Source organism: Copidosoma floridanum, unplaced genomic scaffold (genome assembly GCF_036245765.1).
Source record: "Copidosoma floridanum isolate Cflo_tuat_1 unplaced genomic scaffold, Cflo_Japanese_pri ptg000001l, whole genome shotgun sequence".
Lineage (NCBI taxonomy): Eukaryota > Metazoa > Arthropoda > Insecta > Hymenoptera > Encyrtidae > Copidosoma > Copidosoma floridanum.
Window position 1 is genome coordinate 7,705,956 of NW_028321878.1, and position 24,666 is coordinate 7,730,621.

Genomic DNA, 24,666 nt, shown 5'->3' on the forward strand with positions numbered 1-24,666 from the left:
TATGTTTAGTAGTGACGGTTTTGGAACACCTATTTAATTTAAGTTTGTTTCATAAACGTTTTTCACGAGCGTGGATTGCTAGTTTTCATTTAAAAGTATGTTTTTTCAGTTTTGGGCTTAGATCATTTAGATCATCAACTGTATGGAAACTTCGTGTTGTTATAAAGTTTTTTTTTTTTTTAATTACAGCTTGTAAATTCGTATGAAGACAATGCGAAATTTATTCCAATAAAATTTTACGTGGGACGTAACTGAAAATACGCGATTCATCATTACATTTGGTCGCTAGAACATCCTCGTGCAGAGTCTTATATATTAGTCAGTCTTTCAAAATTTGAATATATTAATAGTTTTTTATACATTTAGTGAGTTGTAGAAGAAAAAAACAGTAGAGGGTGTCTACGATCACACTATAAAGTAAAAGCATCATAGTAAAAAAATCAGTGTATGAATAAAAGGAGTAAACGATTTTTTTTTTAATTTTAACTAATATAAAGTAAAATGTAATCTACGTTTAATATAAAATGTGGTACTTTTTCAAATTTAATTCATCGTACAAAATTCTAGTCTAGCATAAATCAAAGGTTAAAAAAAAATCCTCAGCAAACTGACATTTTAAAAGTCTCTGATAGAAAACCCTGTGATAGTCTGTTAAAAGAGAAAAGTTTTACGTAGACATTTTTTCAGGTTCAATTCAATTTCGCAGTCTACCCAGACAGCAAGTTTGATTCAGGTAAAAAAAACAGGTTACTGATGATTAAAAAAATTTTTCCCTTTGAGAGTAAAGTACAAAAAGTATAATAAAAAATATTTGTCAATTATTTATTACATCACTCAGAATTTATATTGTATTTTTACCAAAAATCTTACAGCACTGTAAGCATAGTGCTTTACTCTCATTTTTCATGTATATAACCAAAATATATATTAATAAAATGCTTATCCACAGTACTAACCCCTGACAATTTGTGTATAATCCTGACCCCTGTTTGTACTTTAACAGTAATAACAACTAATTGGGTAATTACTCAACTTGTAAATAAACATGATTCATTCAGAAAATTCTTCATTCTATACTGTTCACGTATAATCCCTGAATGGAATGGACTGACTGTTATAAGAGGCTCTGCATAACGATTCACGTATAGCTACAATTCACGTTTAAGTTGATTTAAATACTGTTGGCCAATAAATTAATAAATCTTAGATTAAGTAGAAGCATTAATTACCGTAACTTTTATTGTTGCTAGTCAAAAACAAGCAATGAAATATAACTGTGATATTTTTATTTTTTTTATTTTTTTTTATGATATAGTAATGATACATTGTTTGCATTTTTTCATTGTAAATATAAAAATTACGTCATTAATAGTACGATACTTAAACCATGATATATATACAATAACATATGTATTGTTAACCATAGATGCGGTTAAGGTTAATGCAAGATTTAAACAATGGCCAAGCATACTTAAATTATCGAATTTGCAGGTTCTCATTGATGAAAAAAAACTCAAGTATTAGAAATGAAGACCTTTTATATGAGCTACTTTAGCCATTTAACTTTATTTCTGTATAATAAAGACACAGGAGGGAACAGAGTACAGTTTTAGGGTGCAAAGTTGTAAAATCAGATAAAAATCCTCGAGCATAAAGCAACATTTTTGTAAGCATCTTACGAAGCTAAGAAAGGCAGAATGAACAGAGAAAAAGAGAAAGAGAGATGAATTTCTTGCCAGCTGTTTTATCAGCGGCACATCAAGTTGTGCCGCTCGTAAAAGTAAGAGACGAAGATTTGCCGGTGAGCCATCGAGTTTTTGACAAATGAATTCTCGTTCGTACGTATCATGCCACGCTAGGGTATCCATTACTACGAGCCACAAGGATTCTCTTCAAGAGATTCTACTGTGGTGATAAAAATGGTCCATTTGATTAGTCTCCACTGACTCAAAGTTATTATCAGAAGCATTTACTTTGGTGGTTTTTATCTCGCAAACCCTTATACATGGCACTTTTATTTCTATTCTATTATTAGAGGTTTCGGATCTCTGTTGCAGCTTCTCCCTGTTGTTTTGAAGATTTATTTCAGGTAAATAAGCAAGGGAAATCTTAGGGGACCATTTTGATTCTCCCTCCATGCCGAAATATGTAAACTCCTATACCCATGTACTAGTCACTTTTTTTGAAGTGAACAATATACTTACAAATACGACAGAAGTCTTATAATACTTGTAGTTTGAAAATGTTTACACCACCTCCGTTATTATTAAGTTCGTACTATTTTCTATATTTTAGGATTCTGTAAGTTCATTTTGTGTACTGTACAAAAAAATCAAAGTTGGAAAATTGGTTTGCATAATTGCGATTACTCTTAGTAATATTTTATACTATAAAAATGTTTTTTAATGCGAAAAATTGTATACATTTATGTGTAATCATTTATGAGGAATTGTGTTTAAGAACAAATGAAAAAATTTTCATGTGAAAAAAAAATTTATTGTACTCATCATTGTTCATAAAAAAATTCATTCTCTATAAAATGAAAGTTTATAAAACAAAACGAATAAGATATAGTTTTAAGTCGAGCTATAAAAGTCTTACTCGCATAAATATTATAGTACTTAAGCCACACAACCTGTAGCGGATACCTTTTCAATAATGTTGTAACTTTTAAGACGATGGAAATAGTTGTGTATATTCATTGCGAATATGTTTAAAAGAAATGAATTCAACACTCACTTTAAACGTTTTCACACTTCGTACGCAATATAATAATGTTATAGTAATAATTTTTTCTACAGCGTATCAAACCATTGTGGCTATGGAAAAAATAGCGTTTCATCGTGTCAATGAATAATAAATGCTAAACAAGGATTCCAAGACAAAGGATGTTTAACTCCTTACGGTGATTGAAAAACTTAACAAGAGTTGTATGGTAGTATATCACTGGTTGAGATTTTTTTAAATCACTGATAAGAACAGAAGTGTGTAATTCATGATGTGTCAAAGCATCGATAGCAATCCAAGAATTTCACACTAAACGTTATTGCACTATGCTTATCGCAACGGACTGACCAACTCATTTGATTGTTCCTCTAGATCAATTGACTGAAAAAATATCCTGTAAAAACACTTTTATACGATCATCTACAACTATCAATGTTTTTCCGTTTTTTCACGAATTCCTGAAGAAGTACATCAATCCTGTACGAATAAACACTACACCGTGCCATATCCGAACTACCACAGCAACCACACCGTTTACCATTAGACACTTGATCACTTTGTGTGTTAGTCTGTTTAAAACAAGCCAGTGATAAAGCCCCAAAATAGTCGAGTACACCGCAACCATCCGAAAGCATCGGTGTGTCTATGTGCACGGAGGTGCGCGAATAAAGTAGAATATGGCGTCGAGGAAGAAAAGAGAGCGAGGGCGCTCTTGCCCGTATATACACTCATACATAAGGAAGCAAACGAGTAGAAAACAATGAGTTAAATCCCCCTACCCCTCACAATTGATGAATGTTCAGAGCCGATTGCATTACAAGCACCAACATACCACTCGGTGTTCCCTAATGCACAAAGTTTGGCGAAAAAAGATAAGCTCGTTGGTGATAATGGAAAAGGGTTAATGGGTTACACTTGGAGCTAAATGGATGGGAATGTGTGATTTGGCTGGTTTGTAGATGAACGGGACGTGCGTCTCACCGACTATCGGAGGATCAGGATCAGGAGGAGGAGGAGGAGGTGCAGAGGTCGATAGTAGCGCGGTGTGCGAGTCAGGTAATGCCACTGGGGACGAGATCATCGAAGATGCCGGATTGGCAGGACCATCATCATCGGGAGGAGAAAAGAACAGCAGCAGTAGCCTCGGCCAGTCAGCGAGCTCGTTGTTCCGCAGATCCGAGGCGGTCAGTCCTGGGCGCTCGGGTGGCGGCTGCCGAGCCCAAGGTATACGAAAGTTGCAAAAGTGTCTGAGCACCTCGGTCAGCCACTACGAGGCCAGCCACGCCGAGGCTTCGACGGCCTCTACCTCCTCCGGGGGTGGCTTTGCGTCAAGCTTCCACGCTCCATTCCATACTCAGCGCAGTGTTGACATTCGCGGCTACTCGGCCACCACCTCCTCCCAGGCTTCTTTGACTTCTTCCCCGTATATCCTCACCAACACCAGACAGTATAGCAGCTTCGGTAGTATTTCATCAATTACAAGCAACAATTATATCTGCATTTGTTCATTAACTTTTAATACTATTACCTTATTACTACTGCTAATTTAATCACTATACCACTACCTTCTGTGCCAACTCTTTTGCCTTCATAATATATATATCGTGTTGTTACCACTATTATTTATGTTATTATTACTCCATTTATTTATTTTTTATATACTTATACTCTACTGCCACTACGACTTGTAATTTATCGTTTAAATAGTAACTGCTATGATCGAGACTTTTGTCTATATATTGTTACTACTACTACTACTATTTTTTTAAATGATTATTTAGTTGTACTGATAATTATCGTGATATGATAAAAGTAATGATTATAATAATTAATATGTATGATTATAATTCTTTCTTCAGTATCTTGTTAATCTTTTTTTAATGCTATGTACTACACCTTCGCGATATTGTATATTTATAAGCCCTAATATTCTAACAATCACTGAACAAAACTGCAACTTGTATACACTGTATGTAAACACCTACACCTCACGTTAATTGACAAAGAATGATGTTAACAAAAATTAGAAAATTTGAATTTCGATGATTCATGAGTTTGCAATTTCTTTGAATGCAAAGTTCAACATGAATTTAGTTTTATAAAAGTTGACTTTGATATTTGTCATTGAGAAGTTGATTCTGTACTTTCTTAATCATCAACGAAATATCTTTTTTATAAAGTTCATGTCAAAGTCTACTTTTAATGCTCGATTGAGTTATTGTTCAATTCAATGTCCAAAGTATCGCTAATGCAACAGTTTTCAAATGAATAGTTATTTTTGACTTGAAAATTGTTATTATGTAGGAGCATGAATACGGAAAAAGTCATTAATTATGTGGCATGTGAGTTAAACTTAGGTTCCTAATTTATTTACACAATTTAAAAACGAATCTTTTATTTCTTAACATGCTATGAATATATATTAAAAAAAAAAAAAAAAAAAAAAATATGTTTGACATAAGCAAATTAATTTTAAAAATCCATGGATTTTATAGTAAAAATAGAGTATATTTGATTACAATAAAACACGTAAATTTTATGGTTGAAACTTTAATTTGAGTTCATTAGAAAAATAAGTCACTTTTCGAATCATTATAATTCAGATTGTTTACTACAGCAAATTTTTTACTTTCTTACAACTTTTGATTATTATTAAAAATGATTTTTGTTCTCAGTACCAATTCAGAATGATTTTTTTTTATGTACAACATGTTATTTCTCAAACAATCAGCTCATTATTGATTCTTTATAAATCACGATAGTTTTATATTACATTATGTATATACATCACAAGTATAATATCTATTATGTCATCAAGCGATATAGTTACTAATAATACTTTGTTGCATACCAAGCACCTTATCACGACACTATTTCTCTTTTTCACAATTAAATTAAGTGCTTTGATATTCAACATAACTTATAAAATAAAATATACATACAAATAATTTTTATTGTAATTTGATAGTGAGTGACTCAATTTGTCTATTCATATAACTCTACATTTCTGGTTTTATTATTGAGGAAATATAAATAAAAAATCTAACGAGTTTAAGGTGATCTAATATTTTTTGTGATACTTGTAGTAGTAAAAGTTAAAAGTAAATATTTTGTAATAAAAGAATACTACTTATTTATACATAAAAGATATAATAAAAATACTATTATGGTGTTCCCTTAATGGTGGATCAAAAATTATATTGTTATAACAAAAAATCAATGGAAAAAAAATTTTTTTATATTGAAAATTTTGACAAAGACCTTATGACAAGGCAAGTATTATTACTATAATGATTATAGCTGCTCGAAGCTTTTTTAACAAATCCACATAAAATTTTTGATAAAAAAATAAATCCTTTTTATACTTGAGCGGGTTTTGTAGATGACGATAATATTTATTTATTAACAGGATATGAAATTAAATTATAGGTGTTTTTTTTCTACATGAAATTTTTTCTTGTAAGTTGACATATATTTTTGTTGTAATTCATTTATATTTTATTTAGATCTATCTAAATTTCCTTAGAAATTAAAAAAAAGTTATGACGGGTCAATAGTAAAAAATAATGGAGTAAAAAAATAAAGATCACTAAACATGATCATAATTTTACAAAATCATTACAGTAAGACAACTCACGAAAAAAACTAAACTATGGTTTTATACTAAGTAGGTACGTCATGATTAAATTTGATCTTAATAAATGGATAGTCATGTCTTATAGTTAATAAACTATTTTATAAAAAACCAAGAATTTGAGGAATAAATTTGAACAGTGTCTGAATTTCAAGTTGAGTCACACAAAGTCATTTATATAATGCGTAAGATAAGAAGAAATGTGGACACATTCATCAATGAAGATGACAAAAGAAGTGACAAACGTGATGACAATAATATAAAAAAAAAATACTGTCTGGTTTACGTCATTGTTGGAAGTTCAACGGAAATAAAGCGAATAATGAACAACAACAACGACAACAACAGCAGCAACTCATGGCCTACCACATCTCCCGGCTCACGCGCGTACTCACTCTCTTCCCTCTAATCTCTTTCTGTGTCACATAAATTACTCTCTTTTCTTCTCTATTCTTCCGTTCCATCTACTGCCTTTTGTGACTTGTGCCGTGGTCTCTTTCGCATTTCTTCTCACCTGTATTAGTACTATAACGTTACATAAAACATACAGTGTGTTTCTCACACGCACACATCACCAATGTTACTGTTCCACTCGATATTCCAACTGTGCGATCATTTTTGATTGAACAAGCAAAGTTAAATCACGTGAATCACATTGTTAAGAATCCTATGTTCGTTTGTTTGTTTGTTTTTTTTTATTTATTTTTTATTTGTCTGAGATGAGCATCAACTAGCTTTTCTAAACTATTCTGGCCAGTGGAACAAAAGTGCACTCTGTTCTGTTCTCGGCGAGCCTCCCGCGCTCTCTGCATCTGTTTGTCTGTACTGTTTCGGGAGGCCCCCTCCATTCTCTAAATCTCTCTCTCTCTCTCTCTTTTTCTCGTATGTATACAATAGTTTCGCACTATCAATGGGGTACGTTTCATTGTTTGTGTCTGTTTTAGCAACTTTTTACCTCTGCTTACACTGTCTCTCAGATGAATTGCTATGTTTATTTTTTTTTGTCTATACGAGTTCACTGCTACTACGTATGCCCACGCATGTCTGGCATTCAACATTACCATCGTTATCGTACATGTTAATGAGACAAACGTGTGCATACGTAACTTTGTGTAAATTTTCATGAAAGTTCTAAAGTTGTTCCGCACAAAGCTATGATGTTTTATGACAATAGTATCAATAAGTGTGTCTAAACTAAATTAAAACATTAAACCTTTACTACCCTGTTATTTATTGGGAGGTTTAACATGGGGGAAGTTAAGTCGTGCAAGGCAGGATACCTTAGAAGCTACTGTAGGCACGTAGTAACAAATTCAATGATCCGAAAGTAAATAATAATTGTGTATATACGTTGGAGTAGAGAATGCTTGAGTTTTACAGTACATATTATGATCCAGGGATTTTGTACACCCATAGAAATAGCAAGGCTTACCGACCTGCGTGAGCAATCACGCCGAAAGCTTTGCTTCGTGCTCTGTACATACGTATACTGATACCTGCACCTGCACTTGATTAGCTGATTTGTGTCAATGATAAATTTTAGCACATTATCGTTGCGATGCGTATTTTTGTAGCTTGAGTGACGAAATTTTTTTTTTCTTTTTTCCTTTTGTGTGCGTGCGTTTATCGTAGGTACCATGTACACTATGAAAACGCTTCGCGAATGTTTATTACGACCAATGTAGCAAAGCACCAACATCAAATCAACGCAGTCAAGTGTTTATAACGCACACTTATTCCGGTTATCAATGCTACCGTGGCTGAAACGCGTCTACCACATTATATTGCGTGTATCCACTTTGGTGGAGTGGTACGTTGAATCTCTTGATTAAACGACATAAACTTTCGGGATCCGATGGCTGGCAATTACTCAAAGTAAGGACGAATTTAAACTCGCATCTTCGGAAATGAAGCGTCCATGAAATGTGCAAATAAAGAAAGTAAAGGTCAATTAAAAGCTATGACGCTCTCTATCGATTTTGAAAACTCGATTATGGTGGGCGCGGCCTGTTTCGTGAACCTGAGCAATAATTCGAACGTGGTACGATTTTCGCCACTGGTACGATTAATCGTGGCAAATTCATATAGGACATATATAGTATAGCATGTATATACAGTATACTGCATTCCCTGATTGGCAGTTAGAAAGATTGTCCGTGGATTGGGTGAAAACCGTATGGGATCTAGAGACTTGTTAAAACAGTTTAAATTAATGTGCGTTTGTTGGAGCATCCGTTGCTGTTAGAGGTACTGTTTGATAAGTTTTATTTATTTATTTTTTTTAATATCAAATGAACGAATTACGTGTTGTAAAATTAAATGGGTGACAAACATTAATAGAATAATGTTGAAACATGTGTATTACGTTACTATTATTATTATTGTTGTTGTTGCTGAATTTGTAATTGTGTATTATTAGTATTATTACTGCACTGTCAGTACTTCAAGTAAACCTTTATACATCACTTTCTTTATCTATATATATACATCGATTATTATTGTTGCTACTTTAGACGTTTCTTTGAAGAAACTTGTTTACTTTATTTACTTACTTATATACTTATCATCAGAAAATTCAAAAGGAAGGTGGTGCAAATGCCATTTAGTTTCAAAAAATTTATTTGAAAAATATTTTGCAGAAGTCGTAACATTAAAAAGCTTTTTTTTTTTTTACTTTTTAACGCGGTAAAATGCCATCTCCCCCTTAATAAAAAAAAATCGGTCCTAAGTATAACAAGCTAAATTCGAAAAAATTAAGCAAATGAAGAAGTGTACGTACAGCAGAATCAGCTAACTCAAGGTAACCGGTATCGAGATGTTATAGAGATTGCTTTCCGTGTTGCTAACACGCTCGCAAACACTGGTGGCCATTGATTATTTTACAACCCAATGAGTATATAAATGCATCCAAGATAATTGTTAAATTTCCGAACCATTGAAGCATTTAAATTTTGTGGTCTTTTAACAACGGCTTATACAGTAAAATTAGCATCAGTGTAATAATACTGAAACAAAAATTAAGTATCATTTTTCCGCTCTAGCTAAATGTGAGCTTGTAAAATTTGCCTCATCTTCCTGTTTGTATCTATGAATTCTATCTTGGTGCATGCTTCAGTAGAATGATTCTCAGCAAGCCCGGAAATATATGGTGAAGCTGATTTAACATTAAAAAAATTAATCGATTGTGTTTTGCTCTTTCCGAAATGCTGGCCGTGCAGACAAACTCGACAGTTCATTCCAACGATCTCGTAGTTCGAGTATGTCCTCGCTGGAAAACATTGCCACTGAAACCATCAGCTGCCTTACTTTCGCCGATTCCTACACGAAAAAGAGCGGTGAGTGACCAAGTTTTTTTTTTCTCTTGATCATAATTTTGCATTCACATGAAAAATACTCAATTGAAATATGCCATTCAAAGTGTTTCCTATACTCAAAATATCTTAGTTCGCATGTTCGATTAACAGCTTACGCAAAATCTTTTGTACAGATTCCAATGCCTTACCGACTTTGTGGATTGGCACGGCTTCAGGTTCCGTACAAACTATTGTGTTTAACACGCCTGCCTCTGGTGACAGACACACACAGCCTGTGATTATCTCTAGTTGTAGTGAGTTATTTCTCGAATCAATTATACCACTACTTGAATTAAATACCAATTGTGCGTTAAAATACCAATGTTTATTGCGAGTGCAGATGGTACTACGTTTAAGTTGAAAGGATGTATTTTAACGATGTCCTTTTTGGATTGTAACGGAGCTTTAATTCCTTATTCCTACGAGTCCTGGAAGGATGAGAGTGGAGATGGCAAGGATCGTCACAGTGCGTCTTTTTACTTACTTTTTATTTATGATTAAGCTGAAACGTTATACAAAATCTTTTATCAATGTGAAACAATAGTTTGTAAACAGATAATTTTACTTGATAGCCTCGGTTGTCTCTTAACTAGGAAAGCACGTAAACAAAATAAATTATAAAAAAGCTCTCGGGTTATGCTGAGCCCAATTGTGAATAAAGAAAAGCTCGAATTGCAGAGAACCAAGGGAAATTTTCGAGTACGCGGATGTCCCCCTCGATCAATTCTCAAGGTTCGACAGTGGATGGCCACGAGGACAGGCAATTTGTCGTGCTGACATCTGACAAGCAAGCCAGAGTCGTTGCTCTTCCCTCGCAGAACTGCGTCTATAAGCAGCAGTTAACAACAGTCGAGCCTCAAATCGTCATTAAGGCCGAAATAACATCTATGAAAGGTAACTCTATTCATTTATTTTTCCTTCCTAAAATGAATTAATTTTTTTGGTTGTGATAAAATAATTCTTTCGCAAAAATGACTTATATATCACGTAAATTTGCTGATTGCACGTGACACAAGGGTTGTAAAATCCAAAAACTAAATGAAGATGTAAAAGAGCAGTTCTAAAAAGTATTTGCCAGCAAAATAAATGTACGACACTGATTTGAAAATATTCGTATACTATAACGAATGTAAGAATTTGTCATTTTCGAACAGAGTTAATGGAAAACTTAAGCATCTATCAATTACATTGAATTTTTTGGAAATATTTTAGTTCCAGTCAGTTGAACGTTCTTCAAGTTTTTTTTGCCATAGTTGCGTCTTCGTTTTAGTATGCAATCAAAGCTTAGATATTCACATTGTTATCGCAATTAGCACTACGTAGAGGTTGAGTGTCATACTGAGGTAAGCAACTGATGAACGAAATCATGAAAATAGTGAAAAACAAAGAAGTAACTTTTACAAAGTATAAGAAAATAAGAAAAAAGGTTGTATTTTTTGTAAAAAGTCGGGTCTGCAACAATGATTGACGGTGATTGAAATTTCATGAAAACATGAGCTAAAGTTTACACATGTGTAGTCATTTTGTTTACAGTTTTATTATTTTGCAATTTGCAAAGTCATTTCATTTGTTTTGCGTGGTTCAGTACGACACTTAATTACTGCGTGATGTTGATTGCAATTAACAATGAGAACCAAAATGATTAATTTGTATTAATTTAACATTGTCGTTACAAAAGCAAAGAACTAAAAGCACCATTACCTGTTTTGGCTTGCAGATAGTGTATGCCTAGTCTGCTACGTCTCGAATGGTCACATATATACGTACAGTTTGCCAAGCCTGAAGCCATTAATTGACGTTGATTTTTTACCTGTTTCTGAATTAAGGTAAGAACAATGGATTTTTACTTGAAAAAACGGCTGCCAATTGTTTACTACTTCAATGTTTAAAATAATCTACTGACCACTATATTCTGACGTACGCACAAGTGCCTTGCATATCTGATGGCGCACAATTCTTATCGCAGTTCATAATTTGCTTTAAACTGATCTAAATTAATTTTAATTACATATTATTAACTTGATCATAACATAAAAAAAAGCTTTTATCTCGCCGTATTTCTCATGACATACATATTATACGTAAATGTGTATTTTTTATAATTTTAACTACAATCATAAGTGATTATCATTCTATATGTATGCAGCTATTTTACATATTATATGATGCTTCTTATTAAATTCCGAGTCTGCGCAGGTGAATGTTAGTTTTGATTTTTCTTGTTTTTCTTATTGGACTGAAACATGTTTAGAAAAACCGTTTTTTTATTTAGTCTTAGCACATAATAAAAAAATTAAAAAATTTTTTTCTGTTCCACGACATACATTTTTAATTTTTAATAAAATTTCATAGCGTTCATATGATTTCTTCAACGTGTGTATTTTTCGTTTTATAGAATCATACGGAATAATTCCCTAAAATATTCGTGATTACCAATAAATAAAACAATTATTTCAGCATGTTCTGGAAATTGTCTCTATTACATTTCTTCTTTCGATGACACACGTTACATATATATTGTTACTGGACTCATTATATTCATAGAGAAAGGCTCGAGGCATGATCGATGTAGATGTTTTCTATAGCACATACTTTTGGCACAGACTTTTTTCTTTCATGGGATTGTATTCTTAATGGACTTTCATACTGAATACTGTCTCATTATAAAACAAAAGTTATGAATAAATCCAATTAAAAAACGTGTCATTAGTTTCACAATTAAAAAAAATTTTTACATGAAAAAAAAAAAAAAACACTAGTTTATTGTTTGGTGTGACTGAAATGAGTACGTGTTAGTGTACCTCTCAATTACTTTGCAAAATAATAACTCTCAAGCAATTAAGTGTACGGGAAAGAAATTTCAAAATAAAAAAAAAATTGTTGAATCAATTGTTATTTTATCATAGATTGAGTTTAGCATTTATGCCTTAAAATATGGTACTTTTTAAAAGATTTTTCAAGGCTTTGCAATAACATGTAATATACACTGAATTATACTCTTTGGAATACTCTCTATACTGTATATTGTTACGCGTGATTATTATTATTTCTTGAATTCAATGTTTTTAGATAAGGAAGCAAATTTATTTTTGAGAAACAAAGAATTTAGTAGAAAATCAATATTTATGAAAAACATTTTTTGAAAAACTTTGAGAGTAGGTCAATTAGTGATCTTATTTCTCACACCAAATAATCAGAGTGTAAAACAAAACATACTTCATCGATTCCACCGTCACCAAATATCTTTCTCACGAGAACAGTAAAGGAAGGATGGGATGAATAAGGAAAATATTGTATCCGTCCTATTAAAATTTTCTAAATCTTGTTGAAAATTATTTTCACTCACTGAGCAAGAACAATTTGCCAAATTTCTTTCGGGCCGGCGGTGATGTCCGAGTGCCAACAACAAGAACAACATCAACAACAACAAAAACACCTCGCAGGCAAAAGACAAAGCAAAGAGAAAACTCAAAAGTCAAACAATAATAAAGAGGGAAAAAAAATAAATTAGAGATAAATAGCTGATGATTCCACGCGTGTGAGCTGTCTGATTATCCATTCATTGTCATATCCTGTATCTGTAATCTCTAATAGTTTTCAGACTACTAAACCCGGCTTAGTAGATCCCATGTTGTCCATATGGGGTCATCAACTCTTTGTTAATGGCGAAACCGATCAGTAAGTCGTTTACTAAAAAACCTTTCATTATCATCCAATAATAATAATACTAATTACAATAATCCTATAAGAAGAATTACATCATATCACATTCATCTATATATATATATATATATGAATTATGTACACACTACTGTAATCTATACCTTTTGTTGTTCAACGAGTCAAACCTACCACTGTAGCTAAGCTAATATGTCTAATAATGTCATTGGAGTAAACCATGTCACCTCGCTTACATTCACCCCTCGTATAAATTAGTTTTCATTTTATTTTTCGTTTGTTTTTTTACATCTCTTTCTACCTTTCTTTTCTCTTATTACATTAGTCTCAATTATAGTAAAAATTTCATTTTCTTACTTCCGAATGTCATCTTATTAAGTAGCGTATGCTGTGTGTAGCACAAGTAGCTATTAACTTTTAACACTTCTGTCACTCTTCTTTGATTTTGTTTTTCTTCTATAGATAAGTAATATGTATTTTCTTTCCTTCTTCTTCTTCTTATTTTCTTCCTTTTTCTAACTTTTTGTGTAGCAGTAGTAGTTGATGGAGTTTTTGCTCTATGCATTTCAAGTAATATATACTATGTGCTCACTCATGTACTGACGTACAAGCGTATCAAAGCCAAAGTAGCCGTAAGACACGAATTATGTATGTAGAGTACGTATATTAGTTCCTTTCTCCTCCTCCTCCTCTTTCTTCTCCAAAATATTATCTCACTCTCCTGACGTAGTCATCCCAGGCTTTCACGATTTGCTGATTATCTTGTATCACTGCAGAATCTCGAGAACTCTGTGCTTTACCAACAAAGGTCATGGACTCTACTTAGCCTCACCGACGGAAATTCAAAAGTTTACGGTTTCCAGTGAGTTTTGGTAAGTTGTATTATTTTTCTTTTTTTTTACCTAAATCTCCTTCCGATGCTTATCTAGTTTTAAGGGGCTTTTTGTGGGACCTTAGGAATCAGTCAGTATATGTGTCACAGCGATCATATGGTGGAGTTTTCACTGTACTTACGTAAAATACATTAAACACATTTATAATTGAGTTCTAAGCTTCCCATCAATTTAAAGTTTTTAGTATAACAGGCTGGGTAAATCAATTTTAAACCACACTTTTTTTGGTACTACGTAATGTTCATAATATTGTTTTTGTTTTTACTTTAATAAAAGTTTTCCATATCAAAAAATAAAATTCATGGTCTAACAAGCGTCTAATACACATGGATTATGATAGTTGTATCTTTATAAACAAATACAGTTGTCAATTATATTAACGTTGTTTTGGTAATTTTTATAAATGATCAATATACAGACACTAAATTAGAATTCCATTGTACACCAGAAAGTAAAATAACTTTGTGTCCTTTTACAATCATTAAATTAGTGTTCTCTTCAACTGTTCTCTTCTTACAGCCTGGAAATGGTCGAAATGATCGGTGACATATTTATCATTCGGGATATGCCAGAGCCGCCAAAGGAAAGCTTCTTCAAGGGATTGTTTGGAGGTGGAGCCCGGAGCGTCGATCGCGAGGAACTCTGTAATTACATAATCTTACTTTTTACTTACATATATGTGTATGATGAACCCATAATTAACTCACTTGGTTTTTTTCCTGTATCCCCTTTTATTCTTTCAGTAGGTTACAATCATCGTATTATTTTTAGATTCAAAGTAACTAAATCTGACTCCACCACATTTTATAACATTTATTTGTCTCAATTATAGGTTTTGAATCAGAACCATGGATTTTATAATCAATAAATGTCTTTAAATACGCTTATACTTTTTTTCTTAATTATGCATTGGTTTAATATTAAATATGGAAAAATCTTTGCAGTATTTAATTTTATTGACATCTCTCCTACTTAATAAATAGTTTCAATCAAATTGTTTCACTAGAACAAAAATATAATAGGAAATCTTTTTTAATAACAAAAATAAGGTTAATTGGAGATGTCGAGGAATTTTTTGAGATTGGAGATGCCGAAGATCTGTAGTATGAAAATTAAAGAATTTAAAAAAAAAATTGATTTCGTGTGAATGTATAAGACAAAAAATAAGCATAAACTGCACTGCGAATACGATTAAACTGGAATATATTACTCTCGTTAAACGCAAAGTACGAAAAAGGAGATTAATAAAACATGAAACATTGGACATCGCCGCCGGCCAGACTCGTGCTATACAGAGTCACACGCGATCACTCCACAAGCAAATTGTCTCCTCACAATCCCTATACGTGCCCACAGCAAAGAAAAGTCGATTGTAGCGAGCAAAGTTCACCACAATGAAATGAGTTGAGAATTCCCGCATGAAAGTCGTAAGTTTATTCCGTACAGCGGATGTCACGCGAACTGTCAGCAAAGAAAAAAAAATGTCGCTTTCAAAAGAGTCGTCAATCGGTGTTAGTACTAGGAAAGAAGAAAAAGATAAAAATATAAATATTTTATAAAGGTGGTTTGAGAAAGATGCAAGAAAAGACAATAACACTTTGTACGTCGCCTTTTGCAGTTGGTGAGGCAAGTGGTAAAGCATCCCGTACTTTGGCCAACCGCATACCAGGTCCCAACGCTGGCACCGAGGCACTCAGGGAACGAGTATCGTCCGCCACTGGCGACGTGAGTTTTTGCATACTTTACAGTTTATTTATCTGACAAAGTTCATGCACACATAAACTTACGCTCCTGTTTCTCTTTAACAACGATGTAGTACCTAAATTTCGAGATATATTTAAGTTTTTTTTATTACTTCTATTATTTTTGTTTGTGACCTTTTTGTGTTTTTCATTTCTTTTAATAATTTTTTTTTTTTTTTTTTTTTTTTTTAAGAAATACTAGAACGACGATATTTACAGTAAACAACATGAAGCTACTAATCTAACATCGACTTAATTTTAGAGTAAATAGTTTGTAAAATATTTCAAATATTATTGATGAATTTTAAAACAACAAAGTGATTTTTTCAATATTCCTAGAAATAAAGGTTATCTAACTCTGTAAATCTTTAACGTTTTTATATTCAAGCTGATTAAATTAAGCCATTAATTGTTCATGAATTATTTTTAATTAAATAGTTTTTTAATGTAGTTTTAATGGTAATATACTTTAAATTTTTAAAATAAATCCTTAATTAAACTTGAAAATGTTACAACTTTTCATTAAAAAATTATTATTTGTTTTAATTTTTTTTTTATGAACGATAATTTTATTTATAAACGATTTCTAGTTTTATTAACGAACAGTTAAAATTTTATAAGTGTGCATTCAATATTTTTTTAGATAGCATAATAAGTTTTTTTTTAATTAGTAAAAAACTTTATAAACAATTTTTAATAAAATATATGTAATTCTAATGTGCAAAAATACGAAAAAACTGGAATGAAAAACATTTTTATTTAACAGTATAAATGTAAGTTTTTTACATGGTCAAAAAAAATTAATCTTATTTGTTTTTGTAACTAATACTATTTTATTTTATATTAATTAGGTAAAAATGGTAAATAGTAAAATTAAATGAAGATAAAAAATTAAAAATACAGCATTAAAATTTTTTATTGAGAAGCAATACAAAAAAATAAAAGTTTTTGGAAAAGCTTTGTGCCAAACATTTTTTATTTCAAGATGTAGAAGTTGCAGAAATAAAACATGTATTAATGATTTTATACAGGTGTACTGTATGTTATGATCAAAATACTCTCCTTGTTATATTTATCAATTAAACTTTTTGTACTTTTTACGTATTGTTCGTATCATTAAATTATTCAAAAAATTCATTTTTCATAAATTTTCGAGATCATTATATCTTATAACCACAGTTTGGTAAACAAAAAATCAACATCCACAGCCAACAAATAAAGAGAAAAAAAAATGCCCACAGGTTGCAATGGCCCATCAAATGGTAATGGAACGTGGTGATAAGCTGTCGCAGCTGGAGGAGCGCACGGGCCGCATGATGAACGAGTCGGAGAATTTCGCCTCTTCGGCTCACCAACTCATGCAAAAGTACAAGGACAAAAAGTGGTACCAACTATGAAAGCGACACCCAAGAAGATGTCCTAGCGGCCGTTGAACAGCTACCGCGTAATCAATATAATTACTCTTTGATTATCACTATCATTGTCGCGTTACGACTTGAAAAATCGCTGACGGAAGTCGACGAGAAGTTTTTCGCCGATGCGCGACGCATGGATGTATACAAGCGTATACTCATGCATGAATCAAGAAAAGGTGCTGGTACTTGACATGTATCTCCCTTTGATCCTTGCATATGAAAACAAAAACAATAAAAATTACAACAATAAAAAAGTGAGAGAGGGAGATACTTTAACTATGTAAATATTTCGCGCGCCTTCAACCCCCCCCTCTCTCTCTCTCCTTCTCTCTCTCTCTCTCACACTCACTCTACCTTATAAATTGGCGGATCTCCAGCGTTCTGTCGTTGTTATAAAAGAACGTATACATAAATACAAATAATATTTTGCTTGTAGGTTATACCAATGATAAATAAAGATTTAAAAAAAAAAAAAAAAAAAAAAAGACGATACGTGGATAAGAAGATGAAAAAAATTAAAATGATGATGGAAGTGAAGAAAAAAAAGAGGCAAGCAAAATGAGCTAATAATTTTATTCACGCACACATTTACTGTGACGACGGTGTATGGCAGTTACTGGCGTGAGAGAGAAAACTAGAAAAAAATGCGTAGAAATGCTCGAAAACTGTCTAAAGGATAGAAAATTTGTATTCTCAACAAGGAATGTGAGTTAAGGCAGATCACTTGAGATTAAAGTGATGAGTGTTTACGGCATTAAAATACGAGTGCATTGCGTTGTGAGCTCTTTTTTAAACGTTAAAAAGGGAGGTTTTATCGAGTGATTTTTAGATCATGTTGCCAACGAATCGGACGGAGAGTAAGAGAGTATATTTGAACATTTAAATAAGTTAAAAAAAAAAAATATCAGATGGTTGTAATTATATAAGATGAAATGAAAGGAAAAATACTATAGATAACATAGCAAATTACGTAATATATAAGAATTATACAGGTTACAATGACAACGTATTTTACACAAGTTGACACTTACACGCACACATGAAAATACATATGAAGCATAAAGTATAAGAAGAAAAGGAATAAAGAATATAAGTGCAAGATTAATGAAAAAATAATACAGGATATACATATATTATATATAAAAACAAAAGTAAAATGATAATTATAGGATGTATAATCTTTAATGAATAATGATCGATAAAAAAAATGAATTATGAATAATGAAGATTCGAGAGTTGCGTGCGTGTATGGAAGGATGAATTTACGATTTGAAACGACGATACTTATTAATAATAAATTAATGGGTGATAATGATACTATTATGATCGCAGCACGAGTCAATACGAAATAAATGCACATGAATTGCCAGGAGACATTTTGATAAGTTAACTCGATAATAATCGATAGAAAAAAAATCCTACATGCATAAGTAATTTAACATTAAAATCAGTGAATTTTTTGTAAAATTGTCGGTAGATTATGCATTACGAGGAGATGCAGCCGACCTTAAGAGATCAGTGGAATACGTTAATCCATTCGGACGTCAGATGGACATCTAAGGTGGACATGGTGCTTGTGCACCTAAATTTTACAGTAATTTTTCAAAGACACGTGAAACTGCAATAGTTAAAATGAAAAATTTAAGGTTCTTTATGAGCCACGAGGGCCACTGAGAAATAATATTTGCACATAAATCTCGACCTCACAACGTAATAACCGGGGGACCGTGACTTAGCAACACTTCATTCAACCTAATTGACACGAGAAAACGAAAAGAGATGCGCGCTAAAGTTATAGAGAATGAAAAAGGAAATAAGTGGTTAGTGGTATTTTTGAACAAATAAAAAGATACCAACATAGAGTTTTCGCGTCGTTCGAACAGAAAAAAAATTTGGTGCACTGTAGCAGAACCCTCTTTCTTCTAATAAAAAAAATTAACGTTACCATTAATTACTATTAATTATAATTAATTAACTATTATGCTTCAAAAGGTTAATCAAGAAAAAGCAAAAAAAAAAAAAAAAAAAGAAAACAAAAAAACCATTAAGGTGAAAAAGGCCTCAGAAGTGACGCTACTCCGAATGTATTGACAATAATCGACTCGTGACCGAGCGCTAATGAAAAGTTAAGATGAGAATGATCAATAAATGTAGCTGCGGTTAAGTGTGTTTTAAAAATAATACATGGTACTTTTGTGTTTTAAACTTTGCTCGCGACAATTAAGCAAATTATGTTACATACATATATATATATAAAAATACTTGTAAGCACATTGTAATGCTAAAGCATAAAGGGTTGTAGTTACTTAAAGAAACAAAAACTATTGGAAAAAAATATGACAGAGAAAAGAGTCGTAGTTATTTCTAGATGTGTTATTTCTATAACGGTACTGCCACTGAAGGCAACAGTATGTCAAACGAGGATAAAAAAAAAATAACAATATTTATTTGAAAACAAAATGTGTCGTGAATAATGCTACTTCAGCATCGTTTGTAAATACTATTGGATTCGCCGTGCGCACATAGTGAGACTCTGGTAATCGGTGTGTACGATACAAATGATTAGATCGAAACACAGAAAGATGACGATTGTATTCAAAAGATTTGAGAGTATAGATATTACAGCTCAATCGAAATCGTAAAATTTCATAACAACGTTATTTCCTTTTAATATTTCTGGAAGTATGAAGTTAAACTGCGAGAATATTTACACAAATTAACGCATATATTTTGTAAAACATTCCGTTGAAGTCATTTATGTTTGATTACTTTTTTTTCCTCTGTTACAGAACGTAAGAGTTACACGAATAATTCGAAAAACATATTGGTTATTAATTGTTGTGTAAAAAGATATAACAATTATTGTACAAAGAGATTTATCTTCTACTTATAGATGTTTATATAACAAATGTCACATATGTATGTATTGTTGTTAATGAAGTCATAATAATTTAAATGTATTGGTTAGGACTGTAGTAACATTTCAAAGAATAATCATTGTCATACAGCGCATCGCAATAAATAAAAATGATCCTATGGTTTATGTATTTATTATTTACTGCAACGATTCAAATAATTCAATTTTTAGTATATTAAAATACAAGTATACTTTAAAAAAACGAAGGTCAGAGAAAAATATGAAATAACAGTCAACGTATGAATCAAATTTCATTGAGCGTCAAACTAAAGAGAAATGAAAAGACACGTCACTCAAGTAGTTGTGGTATCAATACAGAGCTATGAAAATCGTTATAAAATTATGTGTTATTTTGCGAGCTGGCTTGGCAAAATTTAGTTTTTTACAAAGTTCCCGATCGTTGAAGGTCTAGCGCACGTCGAATTCGATTAGACTTGCGACGATCCTGAAACATTGTCGCTTATATAGCAATAACTGTATAGTTGATGTTAATAATCTAGTCGTCATACATATACTAAAAAAAAAAAAAAAATTCGATATACGTTTTTATTCCCCTCCCAAGATGAATTAAAAACAAAATTATATTTGAGAAAAACAAAGCAAAACTTGAGCTACTACAAATTTTCAAGCAGTTACTTGAATGTTATGGTATTCAATTTCTCGGACAATATTTTATAAGCTTAATGTTGTCCGTTTTAATTGTACAATAGTAAAACGAATAAATAAATTAAAAAAAAAAAAAAAACAAAAAAAAAAAAAAAGTAAATTCTTTAGTAAAAATTCAGGTGTAAGTTTAAAATAGTACAAAATTGACGAGCTCATTGTATCTTTGCATTTAGTGGAAAATGTGACAGGGCATGCAAAACAGGGAGTTTAAGTTGTGTAAAAAGTGAGCTAGCGAAGTAATCGAATTTGTTGAGTAGCATAGCAGAGAAGCGAAGAAAGTATTATAACACTAACCAGTGAGAAGTGATAAAAAACTGAGACACGTTGTATTCACGTAACAAACCTGAGACAGTAAAGAAACATAGAAGCAGAAAAAGCAAGTGCGTAAAAAAATAATGCGACGGGAGCTGAATGTATTTTTTTAAAATGAAAAATAATGTGTCATCGGTGCACAGAGAAATGACAAGGTATATGCAGGCGCCTATAATTTTACGTTTGCGATCACACATATATATATACTTATACAAAAACATAAACGCGCAATTACAGAATACTTACAAATATCTTTCAATCAAATTGATCTCTTTCAAAACATAATTACATAAGTTAGCTTTCGATTACGTGAACATACGAACGATCAGAAAAACATTGAGAGAGTAATTATAACAGGAACTTTGAAGAATTAAATTTTTTAATGAAAAAATTCATGCAGCGATTTTTGCGGATATAAATTCAAAGTTGTGAAATCAAAAGTATGATAGAATAAGTAATTTATTTTTTCTGCTGATAACTGATTCGGTGACAAGATAAATATTGTATATTTACGATGGATCAGATGATACAATAAATCGTGAAAAAAAATTATAAAAATTACAACTAACTAAATCGAGTTTAAGAGAAAATTAAGATAAAAGTATTTATTAAATTAAAAAACGACACTAATAAAAGTTACATCACCTTGGCAGAGATGATGCTTGTCGCGGTGTTGCTTCATAGTTTTTCGTTAAATTATACATAAAGAAGAAAAGTATGTATATCCACACGTACACACAAATATACACAAATATAAATACATATTTACGTATACATAAAAAAAAAGAAAGTTGTGAATCTGATGGGAAATTTGCTCGGCTGCGCTTGGATTTTAATGTCACGTTATAAAGACGCAAAGCCCGAGATGACACTTACGTCTCTCGTTGTTTGCGCACACTGACGTATTCGTATATACATATAGATATACATAAATATAAATTGAAATTAATGAATCACATTAATTAATAAAGTACCATTATTATTGTTATTATGATTAATTACAACATTATTGTCATCATTAGTGGAGCATTATTATAGTTATAGAATTATTACCTAAGATGAAAGATTATTGATCTAGTTACACAAAGAATCGTCACTGTTATCGATCAGAAATACTAGTCAAACAATCTTCAGATTGTTAAACTGTTTATTTATCAACGTTACTGTTTCTTATTCGTCATTTTTGTTATTTCAAATTTTAAAAACATTTTACTGTATAAGTACTGCCTTGACGACAGACTGTAACTTGGATCCGGATAATAAATGAGTTTGAAAGTATCTGATGTAAATTATTTTTCTTCAATTTTTACATACATCTCATTTGATTAACCAATATTTTTTACACATGTTTTTAGATGTAAATACATTGCAATCACATCTCATTCATAAATTTTCTAATAATCACTGCTATAAATACGTCTGAAGATTTCAATTTAGCTTTTATTCCATATACTCATCATAATTTTTTAATATCTATACATGCACCTAAGAAGCCTGTGAACGAAGTAAGTATATATTAATACTTGAGTTTAATTAATAAATTTGTTCATAATTGTCAACATTAATTTGAGCACAGTTCATGACTTAATTTAGTATCAACGGCCTTACTTAAAATTGGAAAAACTCATTTTTTTTTTTTTTTTTTTTTTACTGGAAAAATACAACCGGTAATAAAATTTTTAAAATTAACGTTATTTTTTAACGTTGAAATACATTTTTTTTTTTAGATATCCAGTAAAAATAATATTTGAAACAAAGTGTGTATTTATACGTAACGTGTGTACAATTTATGCTATTTAAGGTCTTCATTTGAAACAAATAAAATACAGTTTTTATATTTAATTTTTAAATATACAATTTTATGTATAATTTTTTAAAACATACAATTAACTCTTGTGTTAATGGTTTCATTTATAATATATATATATATACATATATGCATTATTATTCGTTTTTTACCCCTCAAAAACTTTTAACACTTCTACGTTACATTCCATACTGTTAAAGGGGGGTTGATAAACAAAATAAAAAGTTTAGGATCTATCTAAATAAAACTATATGAACCAATAATTTTGTCGGAAATACATTAAAATTTTGGATGGTTTAGATTTAAGGTTTTCTAGAAATAACTTCTGAGGTATACATGACGTTTATTGAAAAAGTTTTATCAAAAGTAACTAACAAAAATTCAAGTTAGTGTGCCTAACATCACCTTTATCATTTTACAGCTATATAATCTTAGATAATATCTTAATGGTATAGACATATAATTTTAAATATGGATTTAAACGAGTGATCGGTTCAAAAGCTAATAAAAAGGTACATTGAACTTCTGGAAAATAGGAATGGCTTTCTTGATAGTTAATTGAATAAAAAAGTTGGAGCTAAACGTAAACCAAAAATACACTTTTCCGATAAAACTTTAGATAATCAATTTTTTTAACAGTAATAATAATAATAAAAAATAACAAAGTTTGCGTACTTCTGATTTTAATCTACGTTTCGTACATTTGCTTGAGATTTTTAATGTTATTAAGTTATAAATACTTCAGCAAATGTCCATGCAATATTATTCATTTTTGAAAAACATTTATTATTGCAATGGACATTGAAATTTTGCAGATGTAAATTAAAAAGTCACAAATTATACTACTGATATTTTTGGTGACGATTACAGAAATTTCAGCCGTTAGTATAAAATTCCTTAAAAAGCTCTTTATGAGAAAAAAAGAAAAGGAAAGAAAGAAGGGAAAAATAAAGATTGTAAAAGAAAGAACCGTGTAAATAAACAATAAAAAAAAAGGAAAGAAAGTAACGTATACTACGATATTTATACGTAGACGTGCAAGAATTCACGCCGTAAAGAAGAAAAACAACGTTCGTTGGCTACTTTTCCCACCCATACCTTTGTCCATCCCAATCAATATATCGCATGACGTCGCTACGGTTATACCTACTATACTCCAACGGCTACATTTCATGTGGGGGCTGTGGCTGCGGGAATAACGATGCCTAAAGGTGTGCGCGCGCTGCTACGGGGTGACCAAGTTTTCTTGTATAGGTAAGTCTCAGGAGGACCTTCGGGCAGTTGCGGCGTTTGTCATGTCAACTGGGATGAAATTTTACTCGCTAAATTTCTTCGGGTGTCTGGTGAATCATCGTTAGAATCGGATACATGATACTTTGTTGAGTTTATTTTTGGAATCAAGAGGTTACACGGATCTTGAGTATCGTTGTCTCATATCTGATATTTTATTTTTGGTTGTTGTATTGATTTCGTACAACCAGTACTGTACAGTTGATTTTTTATGAAAGCTCAATTTTTTTAC

The 24,666-nt window shown here is 31.4% G+C and overlaps 1 protein-coding gene across 2 annotated transcripts in view; it reads left to right on the forward strand.

Annotated features, from left to right (window-relative positions):
* The window catches only part of Tomosyn (syntaxin-binding protein tomosyn), a 117,534-nt gene extending 94,919 nt beyond the window's left edge, over nucleotides 1-22,615 (forward strand). The window contains exons 15-24 of one of the 2 annotated variants that reach the window (XM_089592524.1): nucleotides 9,571-9,696; nucleotides 9,849-9,968; nucleotides 10,055-10,180; nucleotides 10,393-10,608; nucleotides 11,432-11,540; nucleotides 13,309-13,392; nucleotides 14,169-14,264; nucleotides 14,805-14,929; nucleotides 15,904-16,010; nucleotides 17,269-22,615. In XM_089592524.1, coding sequence (XP_089448650.1) covers nucleotides 9,571-9,696; nucleotides 9,849-9,968; nucleotides 10,055-10,180; nucleotides 10,393-10,608; nucleotides 11,432-11,540; nucleotides 13,309-13,392; nucleotides 14,169-14,264; nucleotides 14,805-14,929; nucleotides 15,904-16,010; nucleotides 17,269-17,424 — 1,265 coding nt within the window. In that variant the 3' untranslated portion in view covers nucleotides 17,425-22,615. Of the gene's footprint in view, nucleotides 1-687; nucleotides 734-9,570; nucleotides 9,697-9,848; nucleotides 9,969-10,054; nucleotides 10,181-10,392; nucleotides 10,609-11,431; nucleotides 11,541-13,308; nucleotides 13,393-14,168; nucleotides 14,265-14,804; nucleotides 14,930-15,903; nucleotides 16,011-17,268 lie in introns of both variants that reach the window. The other variant, XM_089592530.1, reaches the window with a different exon arrangement.
* Nucleotides 22,616-24,666: the final 2,051 nt, after the last annotated feature.